We start from the raw sequence: 18,364 nt of genomic DNA, 5'->3' as shown, positions 1-18,364 counted from the left end.
TTACCCTGAGTATGACCTTTATTGACCTTTTCTCCTGCTCGCAAAAAATATTTATCTTCTTTCCTGTCTCTGTTCCTGTTTTCTTCGTTGATAAACCAAATAATGTAACATGGCCCGAGAGACGGGGGTTCGTAAGGTGTGTGTAGGCAACCGTTTGATAATTTGATTTATTTATGCTTTTTCTCGCTTGTCAAGTGAAGTTACTTGTACATTATAACCAGCGATTCTTTCTTTTCTCCAAAGTTCTTTCCATCTCTTTCAATAGACAAGTCTTTTATCAAAGCCAACGTTTCTTCCACTAGTTTTTTGTCAGCTACCTCACGATAATTTACTGTTTGCGTCAGGAAATCCAGCAAAAGGTTTCCTTCGGTTGAGCGCGGATCAAACACATCTGTGACATCGAGTTCATATTCATGGGTATACACTTCATGTTTCCAGCCGTTTTCATTAGCGATCGTGATTAGTTTTTCAGCGGTTTCGTGTCCCTTTCTAACCGCGTCTTCAACGGGCCATAATTTGATCTGCTTCAAAAAGATTGGTGATATGATTCCTTCGAAGTCTACAATGCAAATAACAAAGCCTTTATCACTAAGCTCTTTTTCAAAACAGTACAGTAAAGTTTGTTCAATGTCAACATAGTAGATGCTGTGAACGAAATGTATGATGTCGAACTTTTTAGTTGCTCCTTTCTGGCTTCCCTGATACTCCTCAAAGGTTTGCCGACGGATCTCAAATTTTGTGTTGCGATCGTCTGGTGAACTGGTTAGATTTTCGATGACTGCTTTGTAGAGGCCGCACATATATTCGTTAGGCTCAATAGCTCGGTTGAAGATCTTCATATGGCGGTCGTGATTGCTCTTTCGTAGCTCCTCCTCGATTATTTTGAGTATCATCATGTCGATCTTCCCGTCCCCACTTCCAGCACTTAGAATGTTCAATGTTTGCCCAACGCTATCGGGAATCATTCTTTGAATTATCGGCGGGATGTGTTCTTGCAATATCTCAGCATTCTTTTCAAGCTGTCCAGATTTCTTTTGGAACAAATTAAAGCACTTCAAATAATGGGCTGCTGAGGATAGGGCAAAGATATCCGTCACTTCTTTTGCCTCGTCCATAGCTGCAAACACACCGTGACGGTACAAGATCGATTTTGCAAATTTATAAAAGGCTATTGTTGTTTTTGTTTGATGTAATGAGGGTTAGGGTTAGAGTGACGGTAAGGGTAAGGCTGAGGGTAAAAACGCGGGGTTGGGGTCAGGGTCTACCTTTTTAAGAATGCTGTTTTAGGGTTAGGGCTATGGTTAGGGCTAGGTTTAGGGTTAGGGTTAGGTTTTGGGTTAGGGTTAGGGTTAGGGTTAAGAGTTAGGGTTAGGGTTACGGGTTAGTGTCAAACCTAACCCTACCACTCAGGGGTCCCCGTTAAACCCTCTTCTCTAAAGGTTGATTTCCACTGACGCGTTTTTTGGCTACGCACGTTAACGCACGTAAATTTTAATCATATAAATAAAATAGAGGCAAGATATAAAGTGTTGAGATTAAACATGAGGTAGAACAAGGTTTAACTTCTAGATCTACGCTTACGTGCGACCTTTCATACATTGCCTCTATTTCATCTGCGAAGGTAAATTTTACGCACGTACGACTCGTAAAAATTTCGCGACAGTGGAAATCAACCCCAAATGAGACGCTGAAACGTGAAATGACGGTAGTGTAATCAAACGTGTAACGGCGTAACGAGAAATTGACCACTCCAAAAAATACCATAACATACCATAATGGTCTTTGTTTGTTACTACAAAAATTTGCATAAGCATTGTTTTCAGTTTCTCTTGGGAGTTAAAATGGCCCCAAGAGAAACTGAAAACAATGCTTATGCAAAATTTTGGCGTGACAAACAAAGAGCATTATAGTATGTTATGGTATTTTCTGGAGTGGTCAATACCCGTTACCCGTCACACTATTGCCTGCTTTATTACCAGCAAACCTTTTCTTCTATTGTAGCCATCTACCATGAAAATGACGGGGAAATAAGTGGTGGCGTCACGAAATGTTGTCTCTTCAGTTATCTATCTTTTTTTTTTGGTATACCGCGTTTTAGAATTTAAGCCGATTTTCCGCCGCTCCCCTTACTCGACCTGACTAATCTGACACTCTGAGAGCCGGCTGTTAGTAAAACGCGGGGTCGGGGCCGGGGTCTATATTTTTTTAAAAAAGAATGCTGTTTTAGGTTTAGGGTTAGAGTTTGGGGTTGGGGTTAAAGTAGGGCTAACGGTGAGGGACATGAGGGTAGGGATTAGGCAAGCTCGTCCCCAGGGCTTTTCCCATAAAAAATGGGTGGAAAAGCCCTGGGGACGAGGTTGAAGAATAGGGCCAGGGAAGGGATGAGGGCATCCTGCAAAGACCCAGAGGCAGTCAGTCGGGTCAGGCGGCACGTGCATGACGAAAGTTTTTCAACGGGGGTTTTTTTTGTTTTTGCGGGCTCTTATAGAACCCTAAAGTTTGGTTCAAATTTCTAAAGGTTTCCTTTTTTCTATTTTCATGTTACAGATATTATTAAACATCACTGAAACAAGCTTAGGCTGCGTGCAAACGGACGCAACATTGTTGACCAACAACTCCCAACATCGTTGGATGTTACATGTTGCGTCCGTTTGCACACTCTGTTGCATGTTGTTGCGTGTTGTTGTGCAAAGTTTGAACCTGGCCAAACTTTTCAGCCAACAACTCCCAACACTTCTTTTGTTCCGTGATCGCCGAAGCGTAGCGCAACAATGTTAGATCCGTTTGCACAGCTCTTCCAGCATTGTTGGGGTCATGCACGTTCATTACGCATGGTTTACAAAGACTTATGGGTTGTATCCTTCCCATGATGCACTGCAGGTCCCAACATTGTTGGGAGTTGTTGCATCCGTTTGCACACCACTGCCAACACGCACGCAACAACTCCCAACATTGTTGGCGCAACCGATGTTGGGAGTTGTTGCGTCCGTTTGCACGCTGCCTTAAGGTTTGATTCAGATTCCATTTGTTACTTTTGATTTGTTCGCAGTCTCCTTGCCACCCCAGGGGCCCCACTCACATATTTTAATGACGGGGGGGTCCGACAGAGGTTCATATTTTATACCCAAAAATATCCCAACTTCAGAATTTGTCTACCCAAAAAGATCCCTACTTTTTTTAGCATACCCCAAAAAATCCCTCAGTGTTTTTGCATCAGCAAATTTTATTATTTATCTTCTGGAAAGCTAAAACATGCCAACTTCAACTTTGGTTTTGGTAAAAAACACAATGATAAATTGCGCTTATGTTATTTTTGATTTGAGCTGATGAAAACTACAATACCCGAAAAAATCCCTCTGTTGTTTTCGCGACCCAAAAAAATCCCGGCGTCTTTCATAGACCCAAAAAAATCCCTTTTGGCCAAAATGTCAGACCCCAAAAAATATCCTTCGGACCCCCCCGTCATTAAAATATGTGAGTGAGTGAGTGAACACTTTACTTACGCTGGGACCACTGTAATTGGCTCAACGCTGTTGTGGCACCCCTGCCTAATAAGCATTTATTATTCATTGTTCAGTAATAGGCGAAGCTAAACAAGTAAAATGAAATAAAGAAATAAATACTTTTATCCAGTTATAAACATCTCGAAAATGTAAACCTGTTGGTATCACTGGTCTTGCACTTCGTGCACACCCTTTAAAAAATTGCATAATAATGAGCCCAAGGTGTCCCTAGTGACCTTAAGCTACATGGAAGACGTTTAAAGGGAAAGGGAAGTAGGAATTATTCAGGCACTCTTTCTGCGTTTATGGCACGTCTTAAAGGCTGTTCAGAATTGCTTGCCGAAATAGTCAATGGCGAGAGGAAATACGCTCAATTCTGATTACCCGCGTGCAATTCAGCACTAGTAAAACTAGGAGTGGCCAGAAGCAAATTATTTGTCTTTCTTAGCTTGCAATTTGTCTCATTTCCAACAAGAAGTTCATGATGGTGCTAGTTGGGAAATCTGGATTTAGATTTCTAAATCCGGATTTCACATTTGTAATAGAACGCGAACTCGGCAATAGAATTGTAACGCTGAGATATTTGTTTTTGATTTTACCGTTCGATTAAGAAATTCGAAAAATTTTTGAAAAACTGTCCTTACGAACATCGGTCTTGCACGCGCACGCTTAATTAGCAAAAAGAAGTTCGCTGTTCACAGGAATTGTTTGCAAATCCTTTTTCGGATTTCCTAATCGAATGGTCAAAAGGAAATCCATGAAATCCGGATTTGGATTTCTTAATTGAAATTCACCCTGAGGACTGTTTTCTAGGAGGTGAAATACGTTTTCGGATTTCGCGTTCGACTGCAAAATCCGGATTTCCCAATAGAACGCAACAGTTACCAGTAAAGTTTATTTCGATAAAATCATCTCCCAAGTGGTTCATCAAATTAACTGTTGTTTTAATTCTTGTGCCGTAAAGACGTCAAACTTTTTAAAGAAAAACAATTAATATTTTAAGCCGTCATTTGTATGTAGTCCTTATGTATGCTCAACTCCCACGTTTTGTCCACCATGGGGCAGTTTATCAAGTCTTTTAGTATTGACTCTTCTGTCACGCTAACGGAATTATAAAATGCCTCAATTATCCAGTCATAATGCCATTCTTTAATCGGCCCAGAACATTCATGTAATTTATAGACCGCTAACGTTTCAAAGCCCTTAAGACCGTGAAGATAGTCAGCGTAATCTAGGACTTTCTCCTTTGTAAGAGATTCTTCTAGCGTCGGAATCATTGTAAATGCTTTGAAACCAACTTTGTAGATGACATTGTGCTTGGCGTTTGTTTCTCCTTTGGCCGTGTGCACGAGCTTAAATATCCCACCCTGAAAAATGAAGGAAAATGTCATCCTAAAAACGTTTAACACAAATCCCGATCGTTAACCTTAAGTGTTCAAGAATTTTACTTTTTTCCCCCTACCATCACTTCACATCTGAAAATAAAATAAATTTATAAAACTTACAAGTTCCTTGAGAAAATAGCGGAGATTTCGCAAGAATTCATCCCGTTTTCATCCCAGTAAACTGAAGTGTGGCAAAATTTCAAGCCCGATTACCGAGATCTCGATAACAGAGCTAGCCCACCCTCTCATATGAACACATCGAAACTTTTACAAACGATTTAGAGGTAAGGCGCGCGAGATCTCCAAAACCGGGCTCATATGAAGAGGCCCTAAGCACAGAATCGACCTAAAACAGCAATATTCTCGTGATGCAGCCCCGTTAAAATGATATAAACCATATTTACCTGAGAGGCTGTTATGTGACCTTTGCTAGAGGGAGATGGTAAGCCCTTTTCAAAAGTTAGTTTGACCGCTGTTATCGAGGCCCAGTAACTTTTTGCAATGAATTTGTAAGGGCTTAGATCACCGCTTAATGGTAGCTTCTCGGACAAGATCATTGTTTTTATACCACGAGCGAAGAACTCTTCAGCAAATGGTATCCAGGACTGTTGAAATAAGTCTACTGGAACAGGTCCATCGGTGCGGAAACAAACAAACTGCACAAATTCCGCTTCTGTGTCAGAATCAGGAGAAGTCATTTTTACCCGAGCCTTCTAAGTCACAATACAGAAGTCGTCTTAATTAACATCATAATTGATTAATCGAATTCGTCACTAAAGACTTCTACGAATTTCTCGTGCGCTCATTCGGTCGAGAGTCACTACATGGCCATTGGACTTCTTGGAAATTCTTTTGAGATTAAGAAAATTTGTGGGGTAAAAAAACTCAACAATTAAATAAGGACATTGTATTGGATGACTGTGTGTTCTTGCTTGGGCAAAATTGCGATCTCGGGACTGAAGGCTCCAACGTAGGCTAGGTAATATACATTACTAGCCACCTAGGTATGGCAAATAGATGACATCCCTCGTTGAGCTCCTGCGTTGATCTAATGTTCTTTATGTCAGTTTGATGGTGTACGAATGTTTTTTGTTGTTGTTGTTGTTGTTCGTTCATTTGTTTTTTGTTTGGTTTGTTGTTTTTTTTGTTTGTTATTGCTTGGTTTGATCAGGGTTTGATCCACACCCTGAACAGATCTGAAAAAATCTCATACAAACTAAATTTATTCTTTTTTTGCAAAGAATCGTCAGTTTCATTTTCGCGCCAGACCTCCCCCTCGTTAGTTGAACTGACTGGGACCAAGGGTAGTAAACAAAATGGCGGACAACGAAATCAGTGGAAAGCGCAAGCGTTCGAAAGCATTTTACGTGGGACAAAAAAGAAGGGTTAGTCCAGTACTCACTTGGTTTAAAAGTAATACCTTTTTCTTCTTGAAAATTAGTTTGAAGCCCCCATTTATTTGCGCATTTTTCAGAAAAAAGGACAAGAACTTCTTGCGCCAGGAATGAAAGGAGTACTTGTCACGTGCAACCAACGGGAGAAATTGTGCGTCCGAGAAGCGTACAACCTCCTCAACGAGGTAAAGTTTTATTTAATTTTTATGGTGTTAAAGTGTAGGAAGTGATCTACTCAATACCAGGCCCAGAACGGGGTGCTTTGTCTTTTAAGTTTTGGGGCTCAACTCCGTAAATAGACCATTTTGGGTCAACTTCGGTGTAAAAACCTCTGAAGTTTGTCTTTGTTTTGTAGCTATTATTTTCCTTGGCTCTATTGTGTTGACTTCTCAGTCGCTTCTCTGTATTCATTGTTTTACGTCACTCGTGAGTTTCACAGATTTTTACACCGCGGATGAGCCACCATTTTACAGTTGTAGACTTAGTATCCTAGCCTGTGTGTGAATCTGAGGCTGATGTCGACCTTATTTTGATACAAACCTCCTTCCCTTTTTAATGGAAATTATGCTTGAAAAATACTACTTAAGTTAAGAGCAAGCTGGGGAGGTTGTATCAAAACAATGTCAACTCCAGCCTTATTTCCACCTGTAACTGTAAACTGGGCTATTCCTTCCTTCAGTGTGGCTGACCAGTCAATATGCTACATTGATCTAGATGATGTGTTGACAATGGGCCCTTTGCAGCTGGTCATTCACGTGGTACAAAACCGGCTTACTGCAGAATACCCTGCCACTTTAAAGCAGCCGCTAAAGATAGGTGGATGCTCTGATACTCAGACACTACGTATCCGCGTATCCACAAAGTAAATATCTTTTCAATAATAGTAAGTGTGTATCTGCATATCTGCGTACCCACTTTGATATACACGTAAGACAACACAATTTTATATAGGTTATAGTATGTCTGTTTGTCATTCTTAAAGCCACTGAAGGTAGAAAAGTGCATAAAAGGGATAACTACGTATACACAGGGATACAGCTTCAAAAGTGGCAGGGTAGGTTGCAGTTACTCCGCAAAACCACCATGTTGGAGAGCAAGAGATGTACTGCAGACTATCTCCAGGGAGACTTGCCAACCCTTAAAAGGCAAACACCTTAAGATTCTCAACCTAAAGCTGGGAAAAGTAATTAGAAGTGGAAAAAAGTCTTGAGATGTCCCAGATTTCCAAGTGGAAAGACTTCCAGCAGGGATTGTGAATATTAGAAGTCACATATCATTTTAAAGCTGGAGCAGCAAACTTCATGATCAATCTTCTTTGTTACTGCTGACATGCACATGTTTGTTTGTGGCCAGTCTTAAATGAGAGGTTTGGTTTTATTTTTGATAATGAGTATGTGCATTTGGTGGATGCAACAAGTCACGGTAGTGTGCATAGTAGGCTTATAAATGTTTAAATGGCCTAGCTGCAAGCTACCTTGGCAGCATATTTTCCAAACACTCTAATAGACACGATCACTTTACTTGCAAGCACAATTCACTTCAAATTCCCTCTTTAAAAACTGCTCCAGGCCAATGTACTTTCACCTTAAGAGAGACAAGCATTTGGAACAGCCTAGATAACAATACTATAAAGCATAGCACTTCTCTTCCATGAAAGAATATCTTCATACTCAGTGCAATTTGCAATTTATCTGTAGGTAACCTAAACTTTTGTTATTATATCATAATATATTGAGAAGGTTATTTCTTTAACACTTTGACGATATTTTACTCTCTTATCCTTTTAATAAGTTTATTCACATTGTGAATAGTTTCTGAAAAGTCGCTTGGGGATGTTACTATTAAATTTATATTATTTATAAAAGAATGAAAATGTTACAACTCAAAACTAAATTCTGGTTAAAATAGTTTAAGCTAAGTACTGTAGGTTGATTCTCAATTTCTCAGATATAAGCCCCCCTCTATCTTGTAGTTAAATAAATTTGAGTTTTTTACAACATTTTAAAGCTTTAAGGAGTAATTTCAAAAGGTATTTTGATCACTATAGCTATATAGCCTGTTTTGAAACACTTTTTGTCATCTATTTTACAAGCTCTCAGAAACCCTTGTATAAGCCAAGGGCTTACAAACAGAAGTTTGCAGTTGGCCATTTCTGAGCTCTAAAAACTGTGACTTTCAAAATGAGGCTAAATGCAAACCGTTTGTTGTGAAAATGAGTTTTATTCACATGGGAATAAAAAATCATGTTTATATCTTCCGTAGCTTTGGCACTCATAGCCTTGCTTTGAAACAGAGGCCTGTGGCAACTCGGAAATGGCCTTCATTGTAATTCTGTTTATTATGGTAATAACTTTCAGTATGCAGATCAGTTATATGGACCTGAGCACAATCGGCAGGGCGATCATCCTAATAATTCAAGTGAAGATGACGATGATGATGTTGTAGAAAATGCCCTAGCTAAAGAGGTTGAGGAATTAAAGGGAACATTTGAAGAAAAAAGATTTCAGGCTGTTTTAAGTGGAGCAAATAATGTTATATTTATCAAAACAAACCTGCCAGATTCAAAGGATCCAACAGATTTGGTGCATACTATTTTAATGGACATGCTGAAGACTGGATGTAAGAAAACTAGGTAATGTCAAACAATAATAATTGTTGAATTTTTATTCTTGGAAAAGAAAAGTAACAGATGGAGGCAGGAGAAAACTTTATTGTGTTGTATACTGTGTTTTCTTTGTCATGCCATCAAAAATAATAATACAAAGCAGTCAATATAGGAAGTTCAGAATCTGGTAAATGAAAGAAAATAAATATAGAAAAACCCTTGCCAAGAATCAGGTCTGTGCTGTAATTTATATGCGAGATATTCAGAGAAACAGTAACGTTTTTAACCCACATAAGAGCTTTCCCGGCCGCCATCCAAATGTCACTTCACACAAAAGCCTGGAAATTCAAGCATCTTCTATCACAAGACGAAGAGCCCATTGGAACCAAAAATTTGTGTAAATAAAAGTTTTTAGGTGCTGTAATACCTCGTGAAAGTAGAAACTCAGAAGAATCTATAGTTTCTTAGTTAGAATTTTAGAAATGTGAAGTGAAAACCCCTAATAAGGAGCCCATAAGCCTGGACCTAACAACTACCTTTTACCCATGTCACAGCTATTTTACTGACCAGCTTATTCTTAGAACAATTTGGCACAAAATTAGAGTATTCTGTAGGTCCACAAACCTTTTTAAAACGTGCCCTAACATGAATATAAAAACAAAGCAGTCCATGGAAACCCCTCTCCCCTTTAAAATTAGCTATGTCAGTTGTTAGGCGTGACTTTAATTCACTCACTTGTCGTTGTCCAGAGATTGTGCTTTGGCTTGGAGAAAATTAGGGATGGATAGATATTAATTAAGTCTGAGAGGAATTACACATCTTAAAATAATAAATTTGCTTCTGTGAACAATTTAGAACAATATAAAAGCAAGTTTGACATTTGATTCCAGCTAACAGTGCTGAAACATTGAATTTTGAGTGAAATTAGTCATTCACTTAATTGTGAGAATAAGCATTCCAGATTTCTGTTTGATTTTTAACTGTTATCAATAACTCTTTCCCCTTTTTCAGACATTGTCAAAGGTTTCTTCCAATAGCTGGCTCTTGCCATGCTACCAATGAGGATATAAAAAAGCTTTCATCAGAATTGTTCAAGTCAACATTTTTTGCTGAAGATGCTAAGCCTTCAAAGGTAAGAAGAGTATTTGTTACTAAATTCACAAAAAGGTTATTTAGTAGGCATTAGTTACTGGATAAAACAGACAGGCCTCCTTAAGTTTTGTTTGTTTGTTTGTTTTTTCATATATTTGATTTAACTGAGGAACTAGCTGGGGCTTTTGCTCACAGTAGCTCGTTTAATCTTCATCCCTTGCCCCTTTGTGACTGCTTTGAACCTTCGGAATTTCGCAGTATTGGAAAAGGCCTGACACAAAACCATTCAGCAAATCGTGTGACACATCCAAAATCTGGATGTGGCAGTGATTGGATAACACACAATACCCACTGACGTCAACAGCCGCAAGAGGGATCGGCAGGGAGAAGCCACTGAAATTTTTCATAGATGTTTTGATTTCATGTTACCGGTATGTGATACTTTTATGGACAGAGATGCAGAGAGGAATTCAAAGAGGCTCTAGAGGGCGCTCTCAAGTTCTTTCCCGGGATAAAAATAAAACCCGAGCAAGAATTGTGTTTTCAAGGCCTCGTAGTTTAAAGGAAAGATGTACTCGGAGTATGGAAAAGCCTCATATATACCAGCTTCTGCCGAAACTATGTCCGAGTATTGGTTTCACAAGACCGGGACAAAGAAGACGATATCAGTGTTTCAGATATCTAAGTTCTGATTTACAACATCCTGCCGTTAAAAGGGTATTGTTACTGTAAATCAAAATAGAGCGAGGTAGCCATGTATTGAGATAGCCGACAGCCCCAATGCTTTTAAAAAGCTTGACTTTGCTAGTGGTGGTTACGATAGCGTACGTGATTGGAATTCGTTCACTTCCTGTTCCAAAATTTTCTCACTTTTGAAATGTCTTAAGCTCAAGCAGGTGCCATCATATTTCGCCAACGGGATTGAACTTTGCTATAGGCTCTCACTTCTTTTTGAACTTGTAACAGCTTTCACGAGCTCTCTGTGAAGTGGTGGAATTTGCTGCTGCCTGATAATTTCTGGCATAGGTGTTTCACCATCGCACCTTCCTATGTATTCTTGCAGCTCCTTTCAACCACCCGAGCATACGAGGGATAACATCAGCTTTTTAGCTGCCAGACAAGCGCCTGATGTAACTCTGTAAACAAAAGCAATTTACAATTTTCCGGGCAAACGTTTATTTACAAACAGAGCATTGGTGATCTTACACTAGCACAATTCCTAAAACATGTATAATTCCTCAAAAACATGTATTCGAAAACGCCTCATTAAAGGTTTCAGAAAAAAGCGAAATCGTAACAACACAAGCACCGGAGCTTGGCCAGACCGTAAAGTGAGATTTATTTTAGGCGAGCTTTTTGACACGTGAAGCTGACAACCCAATGACCGGAAGTGATTTTGATTGGATGGTATCGAATCATGCTGTGTGGGGGTGGAAGGCTCCAGTAAAAGCATCTGTGTCAGGCGTTTCTCTCCTTCAGCTCTCTCCCTTTTTCGCTTCCATCTTTCCCCTTTTCCCCAGAAACGCCTGATACTCAGGCTAATTGGAAACTAGCCTGCATTGCGGCTGGACTTGTCACCCAAGACCCAGATAGACAAATAATACAAATTATACTTAACAAGGTTAAGAATCCCAACTGGCCAGGGGCAAACCAGCTTGCTATTTATAAGGCAGCATGCTCGAGGATTTGAATTTGGGACTACCGTGAACAAATTAATCCAGCTAGAGGTCAGAGTGGGACTTGAACTCGGGGCCTCCGAATTGCAAGTTCACTGCTCTAACCACTAGGCCATGCTGCCTCCTGCTTCCTGCTTCCTCCCTGTAGTGCAAAGTCAGAACACTGAAAGAGGGAAAACTCAACTTCTGTTTGCCATTTTTGAAACCCACAGTGTTATTGTTCTTTTCACCTAACGATGATAATATTATTCCAGCAATTTATAAGTGAGCGTCATCTGAACACTGTGCTGGTTTGCAGTTTTGCATTATCTACAGATCCAGGAACAACAGTAATGTGGACAGAGATGAAACCATAGCAATGCTAGCAGGTCTTGTAATGAGTGCAGGGAAGGGTCATAAAGTTGACCTTAATAACCCTGATCTAGCAATCTGTGTGGAGATCATCAAGGTAAATGTTCAACATTATGCCCACACTATAATTGGTCAAAATGATTCCAGTGGATTTCATTAAAACTCCTGTCCTACATCAAGTGCATGCTTCATTAAAATAATAATGATATCATAAATAATTAATTTTTGTAATAACAATATTATTATTCTGAGAACATACAAATAGATCATTCTGTAAAGAAAAAACTTGTTCTTCCTGCGTTGATGAGTGACATAAGCTCTTAGGGAATTGTTAAGAACGTTATTTTTAGAAGTGGAAGAACTTACCATTTCCATGTGCGAAAGTGCTAATGTAAAGCAACATATATATGCAGTCAGGTCATTTTTTTATCACTGTTAATGAAATAATAACATTAGACAGCAATAGGATCATAATGCCTCAATCCCCTAACTTTCTTTAGTTCCAGATCATTTTAGTGATTTATTAATTTTTTGAGAAATCGACCTTTCAAAGGATATTTCTAAGTGTACACTTTCACAACGAATACCCAACTAATAGTAACAGGCTTCCCAGTGAAAGTAATGGCTCATTAAAAGTAAAATAATATTAAATTTTGACCTTTATATTAATTTAGCCTGAAAGTACCAGGGCCCACGAAATTATTGGTCCCTTCAAAAGTAAGAGCTAGCGGAGAAATAGCCCCCCAATGTAATGATCCCAGAAAGTAACCTTACGTTTTTGGCCTTTTGTACCAAAAGTAACTGACCGTCCCATTAAGTACGTAATAAGGCTTAAACCTCAACCTGAACCTTACAAGAGTTACCCAAAGTTTAATGCTTCCTTAGCCCTTTCTACACAACTTTTTTTTTCTTTTTTCTGCTCCTTTTCGTCGGTTTCTTGATGTTGTCACAAAAATTATTGGGATTTTTGCTTTTTTCACTAGAATGTCTGTTGCATAAGTGTGGTGAAAGATTTCTTCAAACTGAGAAAGTACAACATTCACGAAGTAAATGAGCAAATCCACAAATCCCAAAAAAATTCCAAAATTGAAGATGGCAAAGTAAATAATGAAGCAACTGAACCAGAAGGTAGAACTGTCAGTAAAGATGATACTCATAGTACAACAGTCGACAATCCTGCATGTGCGCAAGACAATACAGAGTCCCAAGACAATTCTGGTGAACTTTTAAACCAAAATGCCAGCCATGTTAGCTCAGTTACCAAAGAGCCGAAAGATGAAAGAGAAAGTCAAAACTGCCAGGATAACAATCTGATCAAGTGAAATTTGACACACACAGGTATTTGCTGTTACAGGGATATTATCACGCATAGAGGGGTACTCAATGAAGGTTTTGGGGAGAGGCCCCACCCTGAGGATACCTCACGTACCTAAAACCTGAAAACACTGATCCATTTTCTTATTCCTTTGAATATACATGTACCGGTATGTTATTGATTTTTTTTGTCCAATGTTTTAAAAAATTGCTTCATTTTAACCTTGAAATATTACACTAGAATATGAAGTATTACCAGAAAAAGAATGGTGTAAACCAATATTCTAATGGAGGGCCTTTTGGGTACCTACCTGCTCTTATATTCTAACTTGTGAAATCCTTGCATTTAACCAGTATATACAGCCTAAAAACAAAGGTACCCCTTTCTGGCAGAGCCACCTCATACAGGCCATATTATGCCTTTAGGTCCCAAAAGTGACCAACATTAATTTTCTCCTAGCAACATCAGCAGATCATCAAGAGTAAAGGTTATGAGAACTACTAAATTGATTACTAAAGGGATAACACTATGATCGTAAACCAAATTCTCTCAGCTGTTCTTAAAAGAAATGTATGGAGATCAGTCTGGAGAATTTGTATGTGGATCTTGGGGCTTAAAGGGTTAAAGCAATAACCTCAGATCAGACCCAATTTTAGCAGCTTCCATACATTCTCCATTTTATTTACCAAGGGAAACAAAAGTAGAGCCTGATCTCAGGTTATTATAGCAAGTACCCTGGGAAATAATGTTATTTTGATAAGGGAAAAAGTAAGCATGCTTTCAGGGCTGTCACTGAGGGCAGGGGGCTGGGGATTTCCTCCAGCTGATAGGGAGCTTAAGCAACAATGACAGCGACTTCAACGAGAACAGCAAAAAAGTAATAGGTTTAAATTGGCAAAACAATGACTTTGCACATGCATCACACTCTTTTGTACATTTCTTTGCAGCCACTACAACGGGAAAATGCCTTATTTCATGATTTGTCAAGGATGGGAACACAGTTCTTTTCCAGAACTTCGATACAGTCCTTTAGAATTCAACTTTAAAAAAATTTGCCAACATCAGACAAATTAAATGAGATGGATAAAGTGCAATAAAGTTCAAGGCAGCTCAAATTCACTTTTTTTAAGTGATGTTTTTGTAGCTGTTGCCGTTGTTGCTTAAGCTCCCTAATATGTACATGATCCCCTGCTTCTTTCAAAAGAAATATGGAACCAAAAGAACTTCCTTACTGTTCAATTCCCCCACTCACTAACATAATTACTTTACCAGCAACTTGAAATCTTAGAGAGCCCTGGGTTTGTTCTGCTTATGTCTAAAGTAAGGCACAACACTTTTCAGCATAGTAAAAATTTTAATTTTTATTGAACTTGTACCTTACACAAACAATTTTCAGCAGTAATGAAATACATGCCATGAATAATGTTTAGTTGTAAAACACACTCAGATTGACTATAGTACTCTACATTGAGAACACTCCCAAAAGTAAAATAGTGCTAAAATGTTTTTTCACACCAAAATACAGGTTACAAGAACCTTTTGATACAAAAGATTACATTTTTGAACACGGTGACAACTCTCACACATAGATGATCACACTTTAGGAAAACTTTGAAACCTGACTTTCAAATGTGCAGTACATACAAAGGACTGCCTATTTATTTATTTTTTTTTAATTTGCCATGTTCTAGACAAGCAGCGTGATTTGTGACCAATGAACAGCAAAAACATCACAGGCAGCTGCAAGCCAACTGCCAAGGACACTCACAAGTTTATTCTGACTGAAAGAGAGTAGTAAATTATGTGCCTGATGCTCCAGAGTCTTAAGGGATTCTGTAATAATTTATTGTGAAGGTTAGGTGCATTGCTGAGACTATAATTGCAGTTTGGAGTAAAACAGTCCTAGTGCATGAACTTTTTATTAGCTTTGCACTGTCCCTTCAAATCATCTCCAGTATCTTTCTGGTCGTAAATCATGCCCATATTCCCACTCATTTTAATAGAACATGGCAAATTGTTCATGGAGATGGCATAATTAAGTACACAGTGAGTGAAAACTGAAGAACTTCCCATTACTTCTATAGATTTAAAAAAATGAACATTTAAATGGAACAGTCTATTAATTAGAAGAGTCATTTTAATATTTTTCCAGAACAAAAAGGAATACCTGTAGAACTATTCTCCTTTGTAAGACTATACTATTTGCTTCATCATGCTAGAACCAATAAAACTTCCTAGACTGAAAGTTCAGCAGCCTTGTCTGCTATGCTTAATTGTCACAAGAATGCTTAATATGCTGTCTGACACTACTTAGTTGTCTTATTCTGTCAGCATGACTACAAGAATTCATTCTAACTGGTCAGTTTGTGTTCCATTACAGACTTCCAGTTGTTTGTTCAACATAGGCTAGACCATCATTATATCTTTAGGAAGATTACTGATGTTGATACAAGCTTGCCAACAGAACTGTAACTTAATTTTTTTGTGTATCTTTGCCACAATAGGCCTGGGATAATTTCTAAGGCAGCAGTAGTCTAGAGGAGCAACAGCCCATGTACATCTTATTGTTAACTGTTTTACAGGTGCTGTGCCCAGTAGCATACACTAACATTATATCCTAATCTATCCTTTTGCAGCAAAATACTAACAATGCTTTTGGTACTATCCAAAATAGTGTTTTCCAAGAAAGTTTGTTGATAAAACTTATTGTGTATCTGACACCAAAACATATCATATTTTTGCTTGTTCAAAAAAAAAGAGCTACCTAAGAAAAATTCCAAGACACTCCATGTACTGTGGTCATTGCCAGGTATCATTGACAAAATTAAAACCAATCATTATAGAGTACTAAAGTGTGACGTCATAAAAATGAAATTCCTGAAATTATGGGATTTGTCAGGATATTCTGAACGAACAATGTCCAAGAGGCCTACTTACCAAAAATGAGCATTTCGGGGCAAATTGTCTCGGAGATCGTAGCCCAGTTATGCTTAGAAAACTCCATACAAACCCTTCTAAATTGTTTTTGGGTCGACCCAAAAAAAATTGGAAGGGTTTTGTATGGAGTTTTCTGAGTTTAACCAGCTAAAATCTCATAGACAATTTGCCCCGAAATGCTCAGTTTTGGTAAGTAGGTCTCTTGGACATTGTTCTTTCAGAATATCCTGACAAATCCCATAATTTCAGAAATTTCATTTTTATGACGTCATCGCTTTAGTACTCTATTACCAAATCTGAAACATTACTGGTTTAGCATTGAATTTTGAAAGTCAATTCAAGAGATTCCTTTTTCTTCAAATAAATAATCACTTCTTTCATGAGACACTTAAATACTCAAAAGAGCAATGGATTTTCTTCATTTATTGTTTTGGTTGCTACATTTTTTATGAAAATTTTATGTGTTTATAGTCAGACCTTTCCTAATGGACCCTGCTGACCATATTACAGACCCCTCTTTCCCCATTCCCACTAACTTCAGACAATCTATACCGTGGAACCCCAATATAACGAATTAGTAAAATCCAACTATAGTAATCTATTATCAATGCTGCATTCTGATTGGTTGAGCTACTACTAGGCTATATGTTATAGCCCACTTGTAGCGAAAAGCGCCAAATTTTTGGCGGCAAAAAAGGATTAAAGTCTTGCTTTTAGTTGTTTTGTCTCAATATTTTTGACCAACTAGTGGGATGTTACTGAAACAATTATTCCTCTTGCCCTCATGGCCTCTGAGTCAATAGTCCATTTAGCCTTCGGCCTCATGGGCTATTGACTCAGAGCCCATTCAGGCTTGAGGAAAAATTGTTAAATACCAAGGAAGAAGTAAAATTATATTGTTATATCGAAGATTCATTATATCAAAACTCCCAATATAACAATATGGCCGTAAAATAACCGAAAATATTGTTATATTGGGGTAAACCTGATAGAATTGAATGACAAGGAGGATATTAAGTTGATAAAGAGGCACAGTATCATTTTCATATATCATCGTGCAAAACTGTTGACAGAGTCATTGAAGAACACTCGATTACTGTAATGTTGTTGTATTAAATTCAAAGTGGACTGTGTACTGATAATATCATTATTATCAGGAAAGATTTTATATGCGGTCTGCTAAATTCTCATTGTTACCTCAGGATATCACTCTATCGAAGATCATTATATCAGGGATCTGTCCCATACATTTTACTGTAACTTCTTTGGGGACATAGTATCATTATACGGAGGATCGCTATAGAGTACTAAAGTGTGACGTCATAAAAATGAAATTTCTGAAATTATGGGATTTGTCAGGATATTCTGAAAGAACAATGCCCAAGAGGCCTATTTGCCAAAAATGAGCATTTCTGGGCAAATTGTCCCTGAGATCGTAGCCCAGTTACGCTTAGAAAACTCCATACAAACCCTTCTAAATTTGTTTTGGGTCGACCCAAAAAAAAATTAGAAGGATTTGTATGGAGTTTTCTGAGTTTAACCGGCTAACATCTCAGAGACAATTTGCCCCGAAATGCTCATTTTTGGTAAGTAGGCCTCTTGGACATTGTTCTTTCAGAATATCCTGACAAATCCCATAATTTCAGAAATTTCGTTTTTATGACGTCATCACTTTAGTACTCTATATAATTGGGGTTCCACTGTACCTCCTAAATTCAGAAACTTGACCCAGTGACAACTGTTGTCCTAATTCAGGAGGTTGGCCATATATCAATACTGTGCATTAAATTGTCTATTTTAGTTTTTTACCCTTTTTTTTCTAATTGCTTAACTTTTAACAATAAATCTACTTTGTTTATTTACTGTAGGTTACATTAATTTTATATTGCCCTTTTGGCCCTAGTAAAAACTCACCTTAACCCTTTCAATCCCAAAGAGGAAATTTTCTCTAAATTATTAGACTATTTCTTGTCTAAATTATTGGTTTAATTTTTCTTTGAGTTATTGGACAAAAAATTTAAAAATAATATTCATTTAGTACTTTTTTAACAACAAATCATGAGAAACTACTCACACCGTACATAGACCTTTCCAGAGTTTTTTCCA

At 38.1% G+C, this 18,364-nt stretch overlaps 3 protein-coding genes across 3 annotated transcripts; 1 reads left to right on the top strand and 2 right to left on the bottom strand.

The window, feature by feature from the left end:
* Window positions 1–200: 200 nt before the first annotated feature.
* LOC140929779 (histamine N-methyltransferase-like) lies at window positions 201–1,106 on the bottom strand. Its single transcript, XM_073379488.1, has one exon. It carries the CDS (start codon window positions 963–965, stop codon window positions 201–203), a length of 765 nt encoding a protein of 254 aa, XP_073235589.1. The 5' UTR covers window positions 966–1,106.
* A 3,385-nt stretch (window positions 1,107–4,491) lies between these two features.
* On the bottom strand, window positions 4,492–5,595 carry LOC140929778 (uncharacterized). Its single transcript, XM_073379487.1, has 2 exons — window positions 5,293–5,595; window positions 4,492–4,870 (listed from the first exon to the last, which is right to left on the bottom strand). Exons 1-2 carry the CDS (start codon window positions 5,584–5,586, stop codon window positions 4,502–4,504), a joined length of 663 nt encoding a protein of 220 aa, XP_073235588.1. The 5' UTR covers window positions 5,587–5,595; the 3' UTR covers window positions 4,492–4,501.
* Window positions 5,596–6,173: 578 nt separating this feature from the next.
* On the top strand, window positions 6,174–13,453 carry LOC140931184 (THUMP domain-containing protein 1-like). The gene is made up of 6 exons (XM_073380946.1): window positions 6,174–6,273; window positions 6,363–6,467; window positions 8,640–8,914; window positions 9,899–10,019; window positions 11,954–12,103; window positions 12,990–13,453. The coding sequence occupies exons 1-6, from the start codon at window positions 6,205–6,207 to the stop codon at window positions 13,326–13,328; spliced, it is 1,059 nt and encodes a 352-aa protein (XP_073237047.1). The 5' UTR covers window positions 6,174–6,204; the 3' UTR covers window positions 13,329–13,453.
* Window positions 13,454–18,364: the final 4,911 nt, after the last annotated feature.

Source organism: Porites lutea, chromosome 3 (assembly GCF_958299795.1).
Source record: "Porites lutea chromosome 3, jaPorLute2.1, whole genome shotgun sequence".
Lineage (NCBI taxonomy): Eukaryota > Metazoa > Cnidaria > Anthozoa > Scleractinia > Poritidae > Porites > Porites lutea.
Note: the sequence above shows the minus strand (reverse complement) of the source record. Positions and strands in the feature narration are given on the sequence as shown.